A 14,793-nucleotide genomic window follows, 5' to 3' on the forward strand; every position below is an offset into this window, starting at 1 on the left:
TTAAGATAGCACATTTACTGCTCAGCACACTTTGTTTACTCTAATTTCCCTACTTGGGATAAGCCTGTATTTATATGATGAAGTTTCATTTAACTTGATAATAATAAGTCTTTAAATGTCACACCAAACTGCAGTCATTACTTTGATTACTTTAAACTCAATGGATACACCTGGTTAGGTATCAAAAGCATGGCTATCAAACAGCAAAACACTGCTTTTATCTAAAGCTTCCAAATATATAAAACAGCAGAATAAGCAGTAATTGCATTCACAGGCATTCAGTCATTTTCTCTTGTAGTTGCACGTATGAGATGGAGCTAGTGCAGCAAAATGTGATGATTCGAGAAACAGCATCAGAATAAATTAATTGCAGACTTGACAGACAAAGAACACCATTTTTTTCCAAAATGACAAAATAGTCCTAAATCAAAGCTTAACTTGTACATGCCTCTCTTACACACACATTTTAATTGAAGGCCTCACACATGAATGAGTTTTGCTTTTTACCTTGGCACTGGAATCCTTGTTTTCCAAACCCCCTGTGAAAAGAAAGAAGGACGAATTGAACAGTTGCTCGTGCTCACACTCTTTTAAACACGTGTGCACAGTAAATCCATTCATTCACCTGCACATGCATGCACACGTACTGTACACGCATTCATTCAATCCAGGGACCCACGTGTCTCATGTTTTCCATGACTATTAAAGAAGAGCATTGGACAGTTCTTGGGATTTCATGTTTTCCTGAAAGCATTCATTGCCTATTAAGATGTATTTCTCTGTCTATGGTGTGGATAAGCTTGAGTGACCTTGAGGAGCCCTGACCTCAACCTAATCCAGCACCTTTCAAACAAACTGAAAGGCCAACTGCAACTGAACTGAGGCTCTTGTGGCTGAATTGGAGTGAATCACAGTCCTCTAGAATCACGCCGGTGTAATGGTTAGGTGTGCAGATCCTTTGTGCCCATACTGAGTTTGTTCTTCTGCTGACATGTTCTGTGGTTAATCACAATGTCATTACAGAAATCCTCATCAATCAAAGCCCTCACAGGGAAGCTTTGACCTCATAAAGAAAAGCAACAAGCTGTTTGCCTTAATAATTATGGTTATGCGGAGCTTGTGCTTTGCACTAAGGAGTGGCGCTTGGTTGAACATAGGTCATTGTGTAAAGCTGTCAGTGCTATACTAGCTTTACACAGAAAAAAGGCTCTTGGAAGACACACCCACTAACAACAGAGGAGCAGTTTAACTCTGCAAAGCTGTCTGCAAGTTTCCTCCTCTTACATTTAAGATACGGCATAAAATGTGAAAATGAACGCTTTTTAGAACAGTAACATAATGCGATTAAAGACCTGCTGCACAGACTGGAACCGCCTAGTGTATATAGATGGAATCAGACTATTTACAGCATTTGGAAACTTGTGTTTCGTTATGTTATCCAAATGCATTTCTCCTCATGAGCCACAAATTAGGAAAACACAAATGCAACATAGAGACAATAATCTGTGCCTCTACACCAGTGTGTTTCAGCAAAACAGGACATGCATAAATCAGTCTACGTAGAGTAGATGAAGTGCTTTTCCATACTGGCTCACTCTGGCAATTAATTGCAGATCTCAGAACCAGCGTTTGAGCTGCTTCAAGTTAAAAAAAAAATCCCTAGCAGCTTAAAATTGAAAATTCGAACAAGCCAACTACAGTAGGTGCCAGGAAGGGGGAACCTGTTACTCATCAGAGCACTTCAAACAGGTCCAGTCTTGGCTGGTACAGCAGCAATGGGAAGCTTTTGGCACAGTTTTCATTGAAGTTGTTTCTGCCTTGCAGGAATGTGCTGCAGCTTTGACGTTGTCCTCACAGAGGTTTACTGGGACCAAAAAGACGCTTTAACTACGTTTCTTATTAAGAACTCTCCCAGTTGAAAGGTTAACAGATTAATATAGAAAATGCAACATTAGTAGACAACACAAACATGAAAATGCGAGAGGTCTGACAATAATACAACAGACTGGGATCCTTGGACAAGCGTGGAGCTGCTAGGAAGGGTTATGACGACGTTAGTGCTCCTGCGCTGACTCTCCACTAGTAGCAAAGTCTTTAGGAAGTGCATGGATCGCAGGATTATGAAGGGAAAAGTTAGCCTGTAGTTGTGTTACATCATCGAGCAGAGTGTAGGCTCTCGACTGAAGTTATCCAATATGCAACAGGCTGCAGTCAGGCAGGGGGTGGAGGTGGGTAACGGAAGAGCTTACCAGATGAAGTCCGTGCAGTGGCTGCAGAAAGTCGGCTGCTTGAAGAACCTGGCTATGAATTTATGGTTCTTGACCTCGTGGACGTTCTTTTGCCTCAGGGCACCTTTCCGAGCAAACCTATTTGCGACGTCCGCGGAGGACGACTCGTTCAAACTTACATCAGCCATGTCCCCCTAAAAACGAAAAGGTACAATGCAACAGCTTTGCGTTGTTGTCTCGGGGTGGTTTTCAGTCCGTTCAGACGCGCAGCCCTCAATGTCGCGGCGGAAGAGTGCGGAGCGGCGGTCTTCACCGGAGACACTGTACTTACAGTCAGTGAGGGCTTTCCCTGCCTGTCGACACCACTGGGTTGCTCCACTGACAGAGGTGCACGCGGACAGGCTAGCCACATTGAGAAGGACTGTTTCCTGTCTGGCCCTTCAAAATAAAAGCCCCTTCTCTCCCTGTCTCTTTCTCTCTCTCTCTTTTAATTAGAGTGCGTGTGTAAGAGGTTGTTTGCTATATCCTAACACATACATTAAAAACAAAAACAAAAACTACTGCCTGCAGCATGCAGAAAATCCAATCTAACATAACTGCTCATGCAACCTTTTCAGAGTTAGATCTCAGGAGTGGACTACCGAGTCTTTGATTTGCATTCAGCGGTACATTTGCATTTCCTAGTGGGGAAACATTTCATCTGCATCATATCGTATTTAAATCGAACATTTCAGTTCGTTTGAATGGTTAAATGAACAGATAAACTGACAAAAAAGGACAAAAAATCACAAAAAGTGTTTTTGTTCACCTGAGCAACAGAAAGCAGTCAGTCGATAATACTGTGAAGCCTTTTTTTTAAATGAATTATTTAGTCTCCGCCCGCAGCTGTGCAGACCGCGTGCGGAGCTTTTATTGAAAAGGGCCTAAGTGTTTAATTTCTTTCCTATTTATTTTCATTACTGTTTTTATGGGCATCATATTAGTACTAGTAGTAATAGTACTTCATTTAAAAATAATAATAATAATACGATAATAACTATGACTGAAGATAGAATAATCAAGCAACAAACCCAGGCTTAATGAAGATGATAATGTTTTCTTTGGGCTGAAAATGTATGGTAGTGTGTTGCCATTGTTCAGTTGGGGTGAACTATTAAAAATCACCTCTCTTCATAATGCAATATAATTCATCTGGGTCAGGGTCCTTTTCAGGGTCCTTAGTATCTCCGTGTCTGCACGTCCTTTAATCTTAGTCGCAGAAAGCGGTCCACGGTGCCCCTTTTTTGTCAAACAATACATGAAAGCAACACGCACAACCTTTCAAATGATGAAAAAGAGCCAGTGAAACCACTCTGCATATCCACTCTGTTAAACGCAGATCAACGTGGATTACATTCATTAACCACTTCTATCTTTTTTTTTTTTTTTTTTAGCTCCCTATGAAAGACTTATAAGCATGAATTTAAAAAAGAAGACAGTGATTGATTGGTTAGTTAGGCACTAAATTAAGAGCTCAACAATTCAGCCATTGACTCGTTTTCTTCGATTAACCTTATTTTGAAGATGAACTTCCTGGTTTCTTTGCGGACTTTGACACGGCTCCGCTCTTCTTCCTCCTTTCCTCTCGGGCTGATGTCACCCAACAGGTTCTGCTGTGGGTGGGAGGAGGCCCCTGATCCCACAGCAGGAATTTAGGATGGGGCGTCATCGCGTGGAGAAAATAGCGCAATACATATTCTCGCATGGTGTGTAGAAAAAGTAGGAAAATCGAGTTTTGCTCACGGTGACTCGCTTGTAGACAGATCCATTCTTTCAGGCACTGTTTGATAATCTGCATATTCATCCATATTCATCAAGTCAGAAGAAATTAGATGATTATTTTGCCTGTCTTCAGAAGTATTGTCTGTGCCCTCTTTAGAGACAGCATAAAATAACCACGATTGGGGATTTTTATCAACACATGTAAAAAGTCTGTTAGGGTTGGCACGCCATACTGCACGCAGTCAGATTTCACAGGTCGTGTGGAAAAGTACTGAGGACAAAGAGATAATGACACTGATGACACCACACAGTTTACATTTGAATCCGTTATTTTCATGTCGCTTTGAATCAAATTGCAGCACAATTTGTGCAGAAAGTGTTGATATTAGCATTTGTAAAAGGTGGGATTTACTGAGCACCAGGAGACCGATTTCTCACTTGGTTAATAAAGCACAGTTTCTCATTTAAGCTCTCTAATAATGTGCTTAAGATTTCACTCAAATTCTGTGATTGGAGTTATAAATATGTCTCTCACTGGACTCTCCATTTTGCAGATTTTACTAATGCTATTTGCTTCAGCTCGGCTATTTGTTCCCATATGAAGCATTTGGTCACAGCTGCATGGATTGTTTTGAATTGCTTGCTATTTGTCAGACTTCTCTGAGTTTACCAAGTCCTTTATGGTCCATTGACCTGCGGTACAGCACTGCTATCTCTATTCTTCTTCTTCTAAATTTAATTAGGTTAGCAGATCTAATGTTCTTCCCATAGCCACGCTATCAGTAATAAAAGCATATTGTCTGTGATTTTGTCACATGAGTCTCATTTGTCTGAAGTATTCAGGTTGAAAAGTTTTGAAATAAAAATAGCTCCAAAGGCATTTAAGAGTGTGAGTATATGGTTAAGTGTTTAAAAAATATTAAGGGATCCCTGTAAAAACTCTGAGACCTCCTGAGTAATTTGATTTACGATAAATCAGTGGAGCCTATCTGAATACTTTAATTCGTCCATGAAGGACACATGGCATTGCTGGCAATCAACAAATCCTCTGACCCACTTAGGTTTTGCACAATTTCACTGATTATGGTCCTGCAGGTCACAAAGTTTCCTCTTTTTTTTTTTTTTTAGAAGTAATCTCCTTTTGTATGCTGCTATAACCCACAATTTTCTAAATTCATTGAGCTAAAGGACAACTTTTAGTTAACTCAAACTAGAACACGTGCAGTTAAATGTGCTTGTGTTGTTGGCATTATCATGGTAATTATTTGCTCTCTGCTTTATTGGAGCAAAAATGCATTACTAATAAGATTGTTTACGTTTATTCATTGACAATTCTTTGCACAGCAAAGTTTTTATGTTAGGTTCTTGTGAGTTCATGTAATTCTTTGTGTCTGCTGATTGCTCTTGTAACAAATCAAAGTTATCAATCAACTCTAGGTAAATATACAACAGTTTCGACCTTTGTGCTCAATCAATAGGGGCTTACTCTAGCATCTGATTGGACAGAGCTATCACGCTCCTGTTACTCAGGAGCCCTCCTGATCCTCATCCTTACACATCTGCAGGAACACTGAGAGTCTTCAAACCCAGGAAGATGTCTCCAGCTTTGGCTTTGTTGCTCCTCAGCCAAGTAGCTTTATACACAACTGTAACATCAGTGAAAGGTAAAGTGAAGGAGGATAACTGCTCCATTTATACCATTTGTATTTTAGCAATAAACAGATTTGTTATGAGTTATGTGCTGCAAGATATCTCGTTTGACTTTCTGTCAGTGATTGTGCTGTTCATGATTTAATTTGTGCATTTCATGCATGTGTGTTTATCGTGTGACGTTTTTACAGTTGAAAGCCTCATTATCTGAATAATAGATCACAGAGTTTTAGTGCAGTGTTATATTAAAAAAAATACAAAGTTTAATATTTAGTTGCAAAACGTGACCATTTCTATGCCTGATCTTTAACCAGTATGTAGCAGACCTCCAACCACTGATGGGATTGATTCTTCAACACTAAAACGTGTGTATGAGGTTGGAGAAGAGGTGACTCTCACGTGTGAACAGGGGTACTTGCCTTCAAGGACACCATCGGCCAGGATAACCTGCACTGCCACAGGAGAATGGACACAGGCAAACCTGGCATGTTCCCGTGAGTAAAAATCGTGGTTTTAGGCCGTGGGACCTCCTGAACATGTCTTAGACACAATCAGCAATAACTGCTTTAATATCCTGCAGCTTATAATATTCTGTAACCACAGAATATTCACTGCTGTCCATATTGTGACATATTTTTCTAGCTAAGATGTGCCAGATCCCAAGACCTCTGCAGCCGTTTGCAAAGGGGAGGACAGAAGTACCATTCAAGAGCGTGCTTAACTTCACATGTGATGATGGGTAAGAGTGACGGCAAGAATGAAACCCCAAAACACAGTTGTGTTTGCAGTTAATATATCTAAGAACTTTTTGTCATCAGGTATGTCTTAATAGGAAGCAATGAAAGCAGATGTTTACATGATAACACCTGGAGCCATCCACCACCTCTCTGCAAAGGTAATCCAGGAAAATGTACAGAGCGAAAATCAAACCATTAATGTTTAATGGACAGCAAAGAGAACAGCCAATGCGCATCGTAAATAAGCTGACAGAAAACGAATTCAACTTTTGTCAATGTGACTCTAATCGGACCTCTTTTTCTCCTTAAAGCTGTGAACTGTCCTCTGCCCAAGCCACCAAGCGATGGTAGGATTGTCCACGATAAGCCATTGACTGGAACCACAACTAAGTATGGCCAAGCTTGGACATATGAGTGTAATCAACCTAAAGCACCAAGCTATGAGAGAGGATTCTGCATGGCTAATGGAGGCGTAACTGAACCGCCGGTGTGTCGAGGTATGCAGACGTCTACTTTTGTTTTGGATCTTCACAAAAAACTGGAAAATTTTGTTGCTCTAAATGTTGTTTCCATTTTTTTTATTTAAAATGTTTTTGGTTTTTTTATGAAATTGCTGGTAACTGTTTAATTCCTATTCAAAACCTTATTCTAGACGTGAGCTGCCCAATTCCAACAAACATACCGAACGGCATCATCACCTTTGCTGTGATGAGACAACATGGCTACAAGGACAAGGTTAGGTATGCCTGCAATGAGCACTACGTTCTGGAAGGTCGGGATGAAATACAGTGTCAAAACACAGGAAACTGGTCATCAAAGCCGGTCTGCAGGGGTGAGTCATAGGAAAACAAGATCTTCCCTCAGGCTGAAATTCTAGCCTCATCTTAAACTATTCCAAAACATTTCTGATAGGTTCAGATTGTTTGTGTTCATGAGTGTCCGCTCTCTAACTCTAACGAGAAATAAGTTGGTGTCTCAGCATATAGCACTCTCTTTATAAGCCACAGACTGGATTTGTAACGTCCAGTGAAAATGCTTCAGCTGCTCTGTTTGTTCACCCAGCTCCCTGCACAGTTGGCATCAAAAGAGGCCGTATTTTCTATAACGGCAAGAAGATCTGGATTGGAGACTTGAAACCAAACAGAATCCTCCATGGAGAACATGTCGCCTTCTATTGTCTGAACAAAACTGACAAATGTGGCTACCCTGTGGCCACCACTTGTAATGATGGAAACCTGCCCATCCCAGGATGCTTTGAGGGTGAGTTCCTGTTAACTTGCTAAATGTCTTTCAAGCAGTTGTAGCTTTGGTGGTGTTCAGGTCCCTAAGAGTTAAAAAAAAAAACCAAAAAAGAAAATCAAAGAGCAGTTTCACTTTCTTTCTTCTTCCTTTGTGACATGTAGGTTGTTCAAAACTTGTTTATTTTATGTTAACTGGGCTCGTGATATACATGTTCGGCCTCGCATGCTTTCACTGTAAACAACCCATTACATTTTTTGTAAAAACCCTCAAACAATTAAATAATACTCCTGTCACATGGCTTCCAGATGTTTTTAGAAAGCCCATGCAGTCAAATGAAGATGTTCAAAGATTGCAGTAATATATTTGTTTCTGTCTTGTCCCCCCCCCCCCCCCTTTTTTTTTTTTTAGAACCAGGCAGGATGGATTACAGCTTGAGGCCAAAAACGCTTCCATCAGAAATCACGATGTGTGCTTCTCCCCCAACTTCAAGTCCAGGAAACGTTACAATCACACGTTGATGGAAGCCGCTATCTTTAAATGGCATTGTCTGTTTTCTTGTATTCAACTGATAATAAAATATCATTGGTCAGTCATGAAAGTGTGCATTCATTAACACTTATTAACACTTATTAACACACACTGTATCCGTAGCCATACACAGGCCAGACTTTGCTATGAAATATGAAGATTTAAACTATGTGCGTTAATGATTTTCACATTTCAGTCAGATATGCTAAACTTGTGAGAAATGGCTCATTCAAAAGTTTAAACTTCCTAACTAGATGACGGCTATACAAAGTATAGCTCAGAGAGCCTGTGGCTAATAAAAAGCTATTAACATGAGAGAGGCTGACATAATTGCAGTGTCCAACTGACAACTTTCCCCAGGAGATTTCGTTTAGCCAATTCACACCTTTTTATGTTAGTCGATTCTCCGTTTGACCTTAGCTACTCAAATGCGATATCAGGGAGTGAACAACCCACAGTCGTGCTGATGCCACTTTAGTCCCACTTGTGATAAAAATGAATTTAAATGGACTTGAAAGCTTGAACATGTAATAGGGTTGATAAAATATTCAGTGATGAGATGCTGTGTGGCTCTATTATTGCTTCTTTGTGAAGAAAATCGCGCAGTTTCATTTGAATTAGTGTGCTACTTTATTTCAATTCATTTGAGTTCGGGCATTGATATTAAAACTGTAGCTGCTCATACAATGTTTCTGGCTTTGGTTTACAGTAACTTACACGATCACTATCACTAATTTAGATTCTATTTGAGAAATGTGTCTCTTTCTACATAGATTAAAATTTCTCTTGAGTTTTAGCTCAGTAAGACAGATTTTCTTTATACTGTTCTATAAGACATCAAGCATGGACACCATGAGCAATGGTGGCATAGGTGAGTGCAGAAATTTGTCAGCAATGATTGATTTTAAGGCATTCCTATATTCTAAGGCATCTCTGACTCACTTGTGCTAATGTTTCTCAAACTTTTTGTTGCATGCCAAACTTCAGATACTGAAAAAGGTTCAAACTCTACAATTTTTCATCAGCCGGTAACATAAATGAAAAAAAAAAAAACATATCCAACTTAGATTCAGTATATATTTTTCTGATTGTCTCCTGCCTGTGGTGACTCTTGTCCCAAGGCGTTGCATTAAGCTCTGCAGAGTAATTTATCCGCTACAAAATGGTGACACAGGAAAGTAAAAAAAAGGTTGCAGCGTTGGGCAACAATCGTTGTGGCAACAAGGGAAAGTCCACTCATCCAGTTTGTTACTTCCAGTAAAAGGTCACAAGGATCACAATCTGTAACTGCAGATAGCGAGCAAAATACAGAAAACAAAACAAAGATAGGCAGTAAGCAGTTACTTCATGTCGCTCTTATCTATTTACTCTAGAGAAATACAAACAGCAGCAACAGAGCGAGTCGGTATTTGAACCAGAGGCCACAGGAAAGTACTGAAGAAAATCTGAACATTTCAACAAAAGATGGAACGATGGCTGACTTTGCTTCTGCTGTTTCCAGTTCTGTTTTTTAGCACTGTGACATCTGCCAAGGGTATTAATTCTTGTTTTTTTGATATTATATGGCTTGACTGTATATACATTTTTCATTTCACTGCTTTCTGTTTTTAGGATCACATCATCGCAATAGCCTTGTTTTAAAGAAATGTACTTTTGTAGTGCAGTTTTTATGTTAATGATTGTCACAGAAGTAAAATATTTGGGTTTTTTAGTTATAAGGAAATCAATCAGTAATCAGTTACTGAAGTACGATCATAAATGAGTGTTTTTGAACTTCATATGCAAAAAAACAATACTTTCAAGTGAATACTGCTTCTCTAAATTAGCAATATTCGTTTAGCACAGACAGTTAATATTATTTGATAGTCCGAAGACTTTTTTTTTTTTAGTAAAAATACATTTCCATAATTATATGTGACTAATTCATTTCTATGGGAAAATGCTGGTGTTCACTTTGTAGTGCTGTAAGGCTTAGTGTTAGATATTTTGCAAGTGTAATAATATAAACCCTCAGTTAACTTGACAGAGTGCATACACTTCTTAATAAATCATTTTGTTTTCAAAGGATGTCGCAGACCTCAGCTGAATGCCAACATCAATGTGGCTGTGGACCAGATGTTCTTTGACCCTGGTGTGACATTAGCGCTGTCCTGCAAAGACGGATACACCCCCATCTCAGGCCCTCGCACAATTGTTTGCACTACCAGTGGAGCGTGGACAGCCACTAAATTTCTGTGCAAGCGTGGGTCTCCATTTTTTTTGTGAGAAATTAACATCTTGGAACTGATTGCCTTGTATTGTAACTTAATATCAACATAAATTCATCATCTTTCATGACGCATTTAAGATTTTCAAGTAAATTGTCTCCTTAATAACAAAACTTTTGCAGAATAATTTAAAGGAAACTGTAATAAGTGCAAATATTACTAATATGTTTCAATTTGCTCTAGAAGGAGTGTTTTTTCTATTTTTTGTAGAGTAACCTAATTTTAACTGTAACATTTTCTAATACTACTAATTGACACGCTTCATGTTTGTTCTTATGTTGTAATATATATTATATAATTTAAAAATGTTTAAATAATGAAAGGGTTAGACTATATACAGTGGGACCAGTATTTGATGGTTTCATGAAAGAACAGAATGCAAATCTTTTTGTGTTTACATTATTCTTCAACAAATAAATACCAAAACTTATCATGAACATATTGTTTCTTGCAGCAAAGCTGTGTCCTTATCCTGATTCCCCATCTAATGGAGACTTATACTACGAGGATACTGTCTACCAGAGTACGATCAACTATACTTGTCAGGAAGGGTAAAGGAAGAGCATCTTGTCAAATTTTGACATCGTACACCACACCATATCTTTGCACATACACCACAAACCAAGAGTAATAAGACTCCATAATATGCAGTAAAAGTAGATGTATAACCAGCTGCTGTTTTTGATGCGCCATTTAAAGACAAATTTGTTTCTTTAATCTATCGGGCACTTTGCTCTCGCTAACGCTTTGGTTTTTTGGCGTGCAAATAAAGAACTTCTAATGAGGTGCAAAAGACTGTCGAGTGGAAAATGCATGTTTAGTAAATAGCAATCAAACATTCAGTCAGCCTTTGCATTCAAATACATTTAATATTTTTGAGTTATTATGTGATTAAACATTTTAAGCATTAACTTAATGAATAATATTGCACTGCATAGGTATATACTGTCTGGATCCAGCACCTCTGTCTGCCAAGCCAATGGAACATGGAGCACACCTGTACCAGAATGCATGGGTACAGAATCACAATGAGAAAATATATTTATTTATTGTCACAGCTATCTGGAATATGCAGTTGTTCTTTCTTCGTACTGTTTATATGTTTTTATATCTATGACATTCAGAAATAAAATTGATGAGAAACAAGAATTTACTGAGTGGGCCGAGCTGTAGAAGGCCATGCAAATTATTACATACTCTAAAACAGGCACAAGTTATAAGTAATTAGGTAAGACACTTGACAATTTCATATAACGATACATATCTAAATTAACTCATTGTGTCTCTCCTGTCGTAGCTGTGACCTGTGGTCTTCCTCCGATCCCAGAGTTTGGGATGATTGTTTACAACACCAGGGTTAGAGGGAACACCACTGATTACGGCATCATGGGGACTTACAAATGCCTGCCTCCATACGCACTTTTCGGTGATGCAACGGCAGAGTGCACGACCAGTGGCACCTGGACCAAGACACCTGAATGTCGACGTACGTGAGGATGTAAAAGCAGGAGTAATTACGGCGGCACTGCAGATGTATTTTACTGAACACAACTAAAAGAAAGCCCAAAAATATATGTGTTAGCTTTGACGTGTCACAATTTCAAACTGTTAAAAAGCTGAGGATTAGATAAAGGATAAAGCTGAAACATCTTCCGTTTTGTTCTGAAAACTTTAAAAATCATACTTTAAAAAGTATGAGCGCCTCTATCCTACTCCATAATTAGATCATAACAAGCATAGTAGAAGTATAGTTGTTGATTGAATAAGTATCTTTTCAAATCAGGACAGGATGAATGATCAAATATGCAGTTAATGGACAACTCGTGGTTCTGTTTGTTCACTGAGAATAATGTGAAATCTGAGGAAAAATACTATAAATCTAAATACATTTGGACAGATTTTGGATTTTTCTCCCTTCTTAGCTGTAAAGTAAAATATTCCTCTCCAGTAAAAAGGTCATAATGATGCAGAGCTATGAAAGACGGCACGAAGCCTAGCTTCATTAATATTGTCGTCTAATCAGTCTACTGAAATTGCTCCTTTACAGGGGTGACTTGCTCTCTACCAGAGAACATTGATAGAGGCTACATGTCAACTAATGACCAGAGAGACTTTGACTACCTGGAGACCATCAAATATGGCTGCACTGGAGATTATGTAGTGGAGGGAAGTCTGGAGATTATTTGCCAGCAGGATGGAACTTGGTCTGAGAAGCCATCCTGCAAGGGTAGGACTGTAGCCAATATCACATCTTTTAAATCACACTTTATTTTCAAATAGCTGCGCTTTTTAGGAGATTATATTAGTTGAACGGAGACCTTCATCTCCTGTATTTTTTAATTCTCCTTCTTGTAACTTACAGCTCCTTGTAAGATTGGAATAGATAGAGGGAGGATACTTTACAAAGGGAAAGAAATGTGGATTGAAGACTTTAAACCCAACAAAGTCTTGCACAAAGATATTGTCTCAGTCTGGTGCATGAACAACGCCAGGAAATGTGGATATTCTGTGTCAACGCAGTGCATCGATGGAAGGCTCATGATCCCTGAATGCTATGAAGGTAAGGTCTATTTCATAAAGAAAAAAGAAAGATAAAAGAAAGCATAACAATACACTAGCAAAAAGTTAATAATAATAATAATCCATCCATTTTCTTCCACTTATCTGGGACTGGGATGTGGGGGGAGGAGGAAAAGCCCAGGCCCCCTCTCCCCACCCACCTCCTCCAGTTTATCCAGGGGAGCATTAAGACATTCCCAGGCCAGCCGAGAGATATAATCTCTCAAGCGTGTCCTGATTCTGACCCGCGGCCTCCTCCCAGTGGGACATGCCCAGAACATCTCACCCGGGAGTTGTCCAGCACGCATCCTAGTCAGATAGCCAAACCACCTCAACTGGCTCCTTTCAATGCAAAGGAGTAGTGGCTCTACTCTGAGCTCCTCTCGAATGGCCAAACTCATCTCTCAGTTCATTACCACTGCTTGTATCTGCAATCTCGTTCTTTCAGTCACTACCCAGAGTTTATGATCATAGGCGAGGGTAGGGACGTAGAGTGACTGGTAAATTGACAGCTTTGTTTTATGCATAGCACTTGCTTCACCCCAACGGACCAGTGCAGCACCAGCATCAATGTAGTCGCTATACCCCAATCTGTCCAACTCCCCTCACTTGTGAACAAGTCCCGGAGACTTAAACTCCTCCACTTGGGGCAGCAACTTGCCCCTGAGCTGAAGTGGGCACTCCACCTTTTTCCTGCTGGAGACCATTGCCTCAGACTTGAAGCTGCTAGTTCTCATACCAGCTTGGCTGCGAACTGCTCCAGTGCAAGCTGGAGGCCACCACCTAATGAAACCATCAGAACCACATCATCTGCAAAAAGCAGAGATGAGATTTTGAGGCCACCAAAGTGGAAGCTTTGTTAGTCTCACCACCACATACTCCCACTGGGTACCACAGGGGATGCCATTGAATGCTTCCTCCAAATGCACAAAACACATATAGAACTGGTCCCGTATTCAAAGTCTATGCCAGCATCCTGACATAGACTTCCTGGGGAGGCTGAAAAGTGTTATCCCTCTGTAGTTGTCGCAGCCCCTAAGGTCCCCCTTAATAGATAGATTTCTTTTTTAAAAGGGACATGCCAGTAAAAGTGACATATTTACAGTCTTCAACAAGTAACCAATAGACTGTGACACAGGAATTTGTACTAACTTGCCATGTGGAGATGCTAAAAGTACTCATTTCCCATTAGAACTATTATCACTCAATCCTGCAGAAAATAGCAAAGCACAGCTGCACACATGGGTTCTTCTGCTGTCTGCTTTCTTAAGATAACAGAAAATATTTCCTTTAACTGTCCTCCTTTTTTTCTGTATCTTAATAAATGTAAAGATGACAGTTCTCCTCAGCACTCTTCAGTTATTAAGAGCTTAAAGTTACTGTGAATATTCTAACTTGTTCCATTTTTCATTGCGTCTTTTTTCAGAGCCCAGTGGTATGAATTATAATCTCCATTCAGATTCACTTCCATCAGAAATTCAACAATGCTGAAGAAAATGCAGATGCCAACTCTGATGACAAGTGAGGTGATGCAATATGGAGCACATGTTAATGCATTCTGGTCGCTGAAATTAAAGAATGTGGTTTCACTGAAGCTACATTTATGTTGTAAAAAATGCAGTTCAATTTGTAGTAGTTTTATAATTCATTTATGAAAGGAATTAAAATTTACTGTGTTCAGGATTGAAACACAATGTGTGGATATTACTTTCCATTAAAGGCCGGGAGACAAGTGTTCACATTTAGCTGTTGCTCAAAGTGTGTATATGTCTGTGTGCGCATTTGCAAGCTGGTTTTTCAGAGTACCTTTGATTCTATCAA

General features: G+C 39.4%; 3 protein-coding genes across 5 annotated transcripts in view; 2 read left to right on the forward strand and 1 right to left on the reverse strand.

Annotated features, from left to right (window-relative positions):
• The window catches only part of prkcaa (protein kinase C, alpha, a), a 133,617-nt gene extending 130,977 nt beyond the window's left edge, over positions 1-2,640 (reverse strand). Inside the window, exons 1-2 of one of the 3 annotated variants that reach the window (XM_084930877.1) lie at positions 2,250-2,640; positions 508-539 (exon numbers count right to left, since the gene is read on the reverse strand). In XM_084930877.1, the coding sequence (XP_084787003.1) occupies positions 508-539; positions 2,250-2,416 (199 nt within the window). In that variant the 5' untranslated portion in view covers positions 2,417-2,640. The remainder of the gene's footprint in view (positions 1-507; positions 540-2,249) is intronic. The other 2 variants (XM_084930875.1, XM_084930876.1) reach the window with 2 other exon arrangements.
• A 2,876-nt stretch (positions 2,641-5,516) lies between these two features.
• Positions 5,517-8,210, forward strand: LOC146385254 (beta-2-glycoprotein 1-like). Its single transcript, XM_084929973.1, has 8 exons — positions 5,517-5,653; positions 5,954-6,133; positions 6,282-6,378; positions 6,458-6,534; positions 6,688-6,873; positions 7,029-7,208; positions 7,439-7,636; positions 8,027-8,210. The coding sequence occupies exons 1-8, from the start codon at positions 5,584-5,586 to the stop codon at positions 8,134-8,136; spliced, it is 1,098 nt and encodes a 365-aa protein (XP_084786099.1). The 5' UTR covers positions 5,517-5,583; the 3' UTR covers positions 8,137-8,210.
• Positions 8,211-9,518: 1,308 nt separating this feature from the next.
• Positions 9,519-14,793, forward strand: LOC146385255 (beta-2-glycoprotein 1-like). Its single transcript, XM_084930878.1, has 8 exons — positions 9,519-9,680; positions 10,212-10,388; positions 10,868-10,964; positions 11,352-11,428; positions 11,711-11,899; positions 12,461-12,640; positions 12,776-12,973; positions 14,399-14,793. The coding sequence occupies exons 1-8, from the start codon at positions 9,611-9,613 to the stop codon at positions 14,461-14,463; spliced, it is 1,053 nt and encodes a 350-aa protein (XP_084787004.1). The 5' UTR covers positions 9,519-9,610; the 3' UTR covers positions 14,464-14,793.

The sequence above is a fragment of the Perissodus microlepis genome, chromosome 6 (genome assembly GCF_051167445.1).
Source record: "Perissodus microlepis isolate ML-2025 ecotype Zambia chromosome 6, ASM5116744v1, whole genome shotgun sequence".
Lineage (NCBI taxonomy): Eukaryota > Metazoa > Chordata > Actinopteri > Cichliformes > Cichlidae > Perissodus > Perissodus microlepis.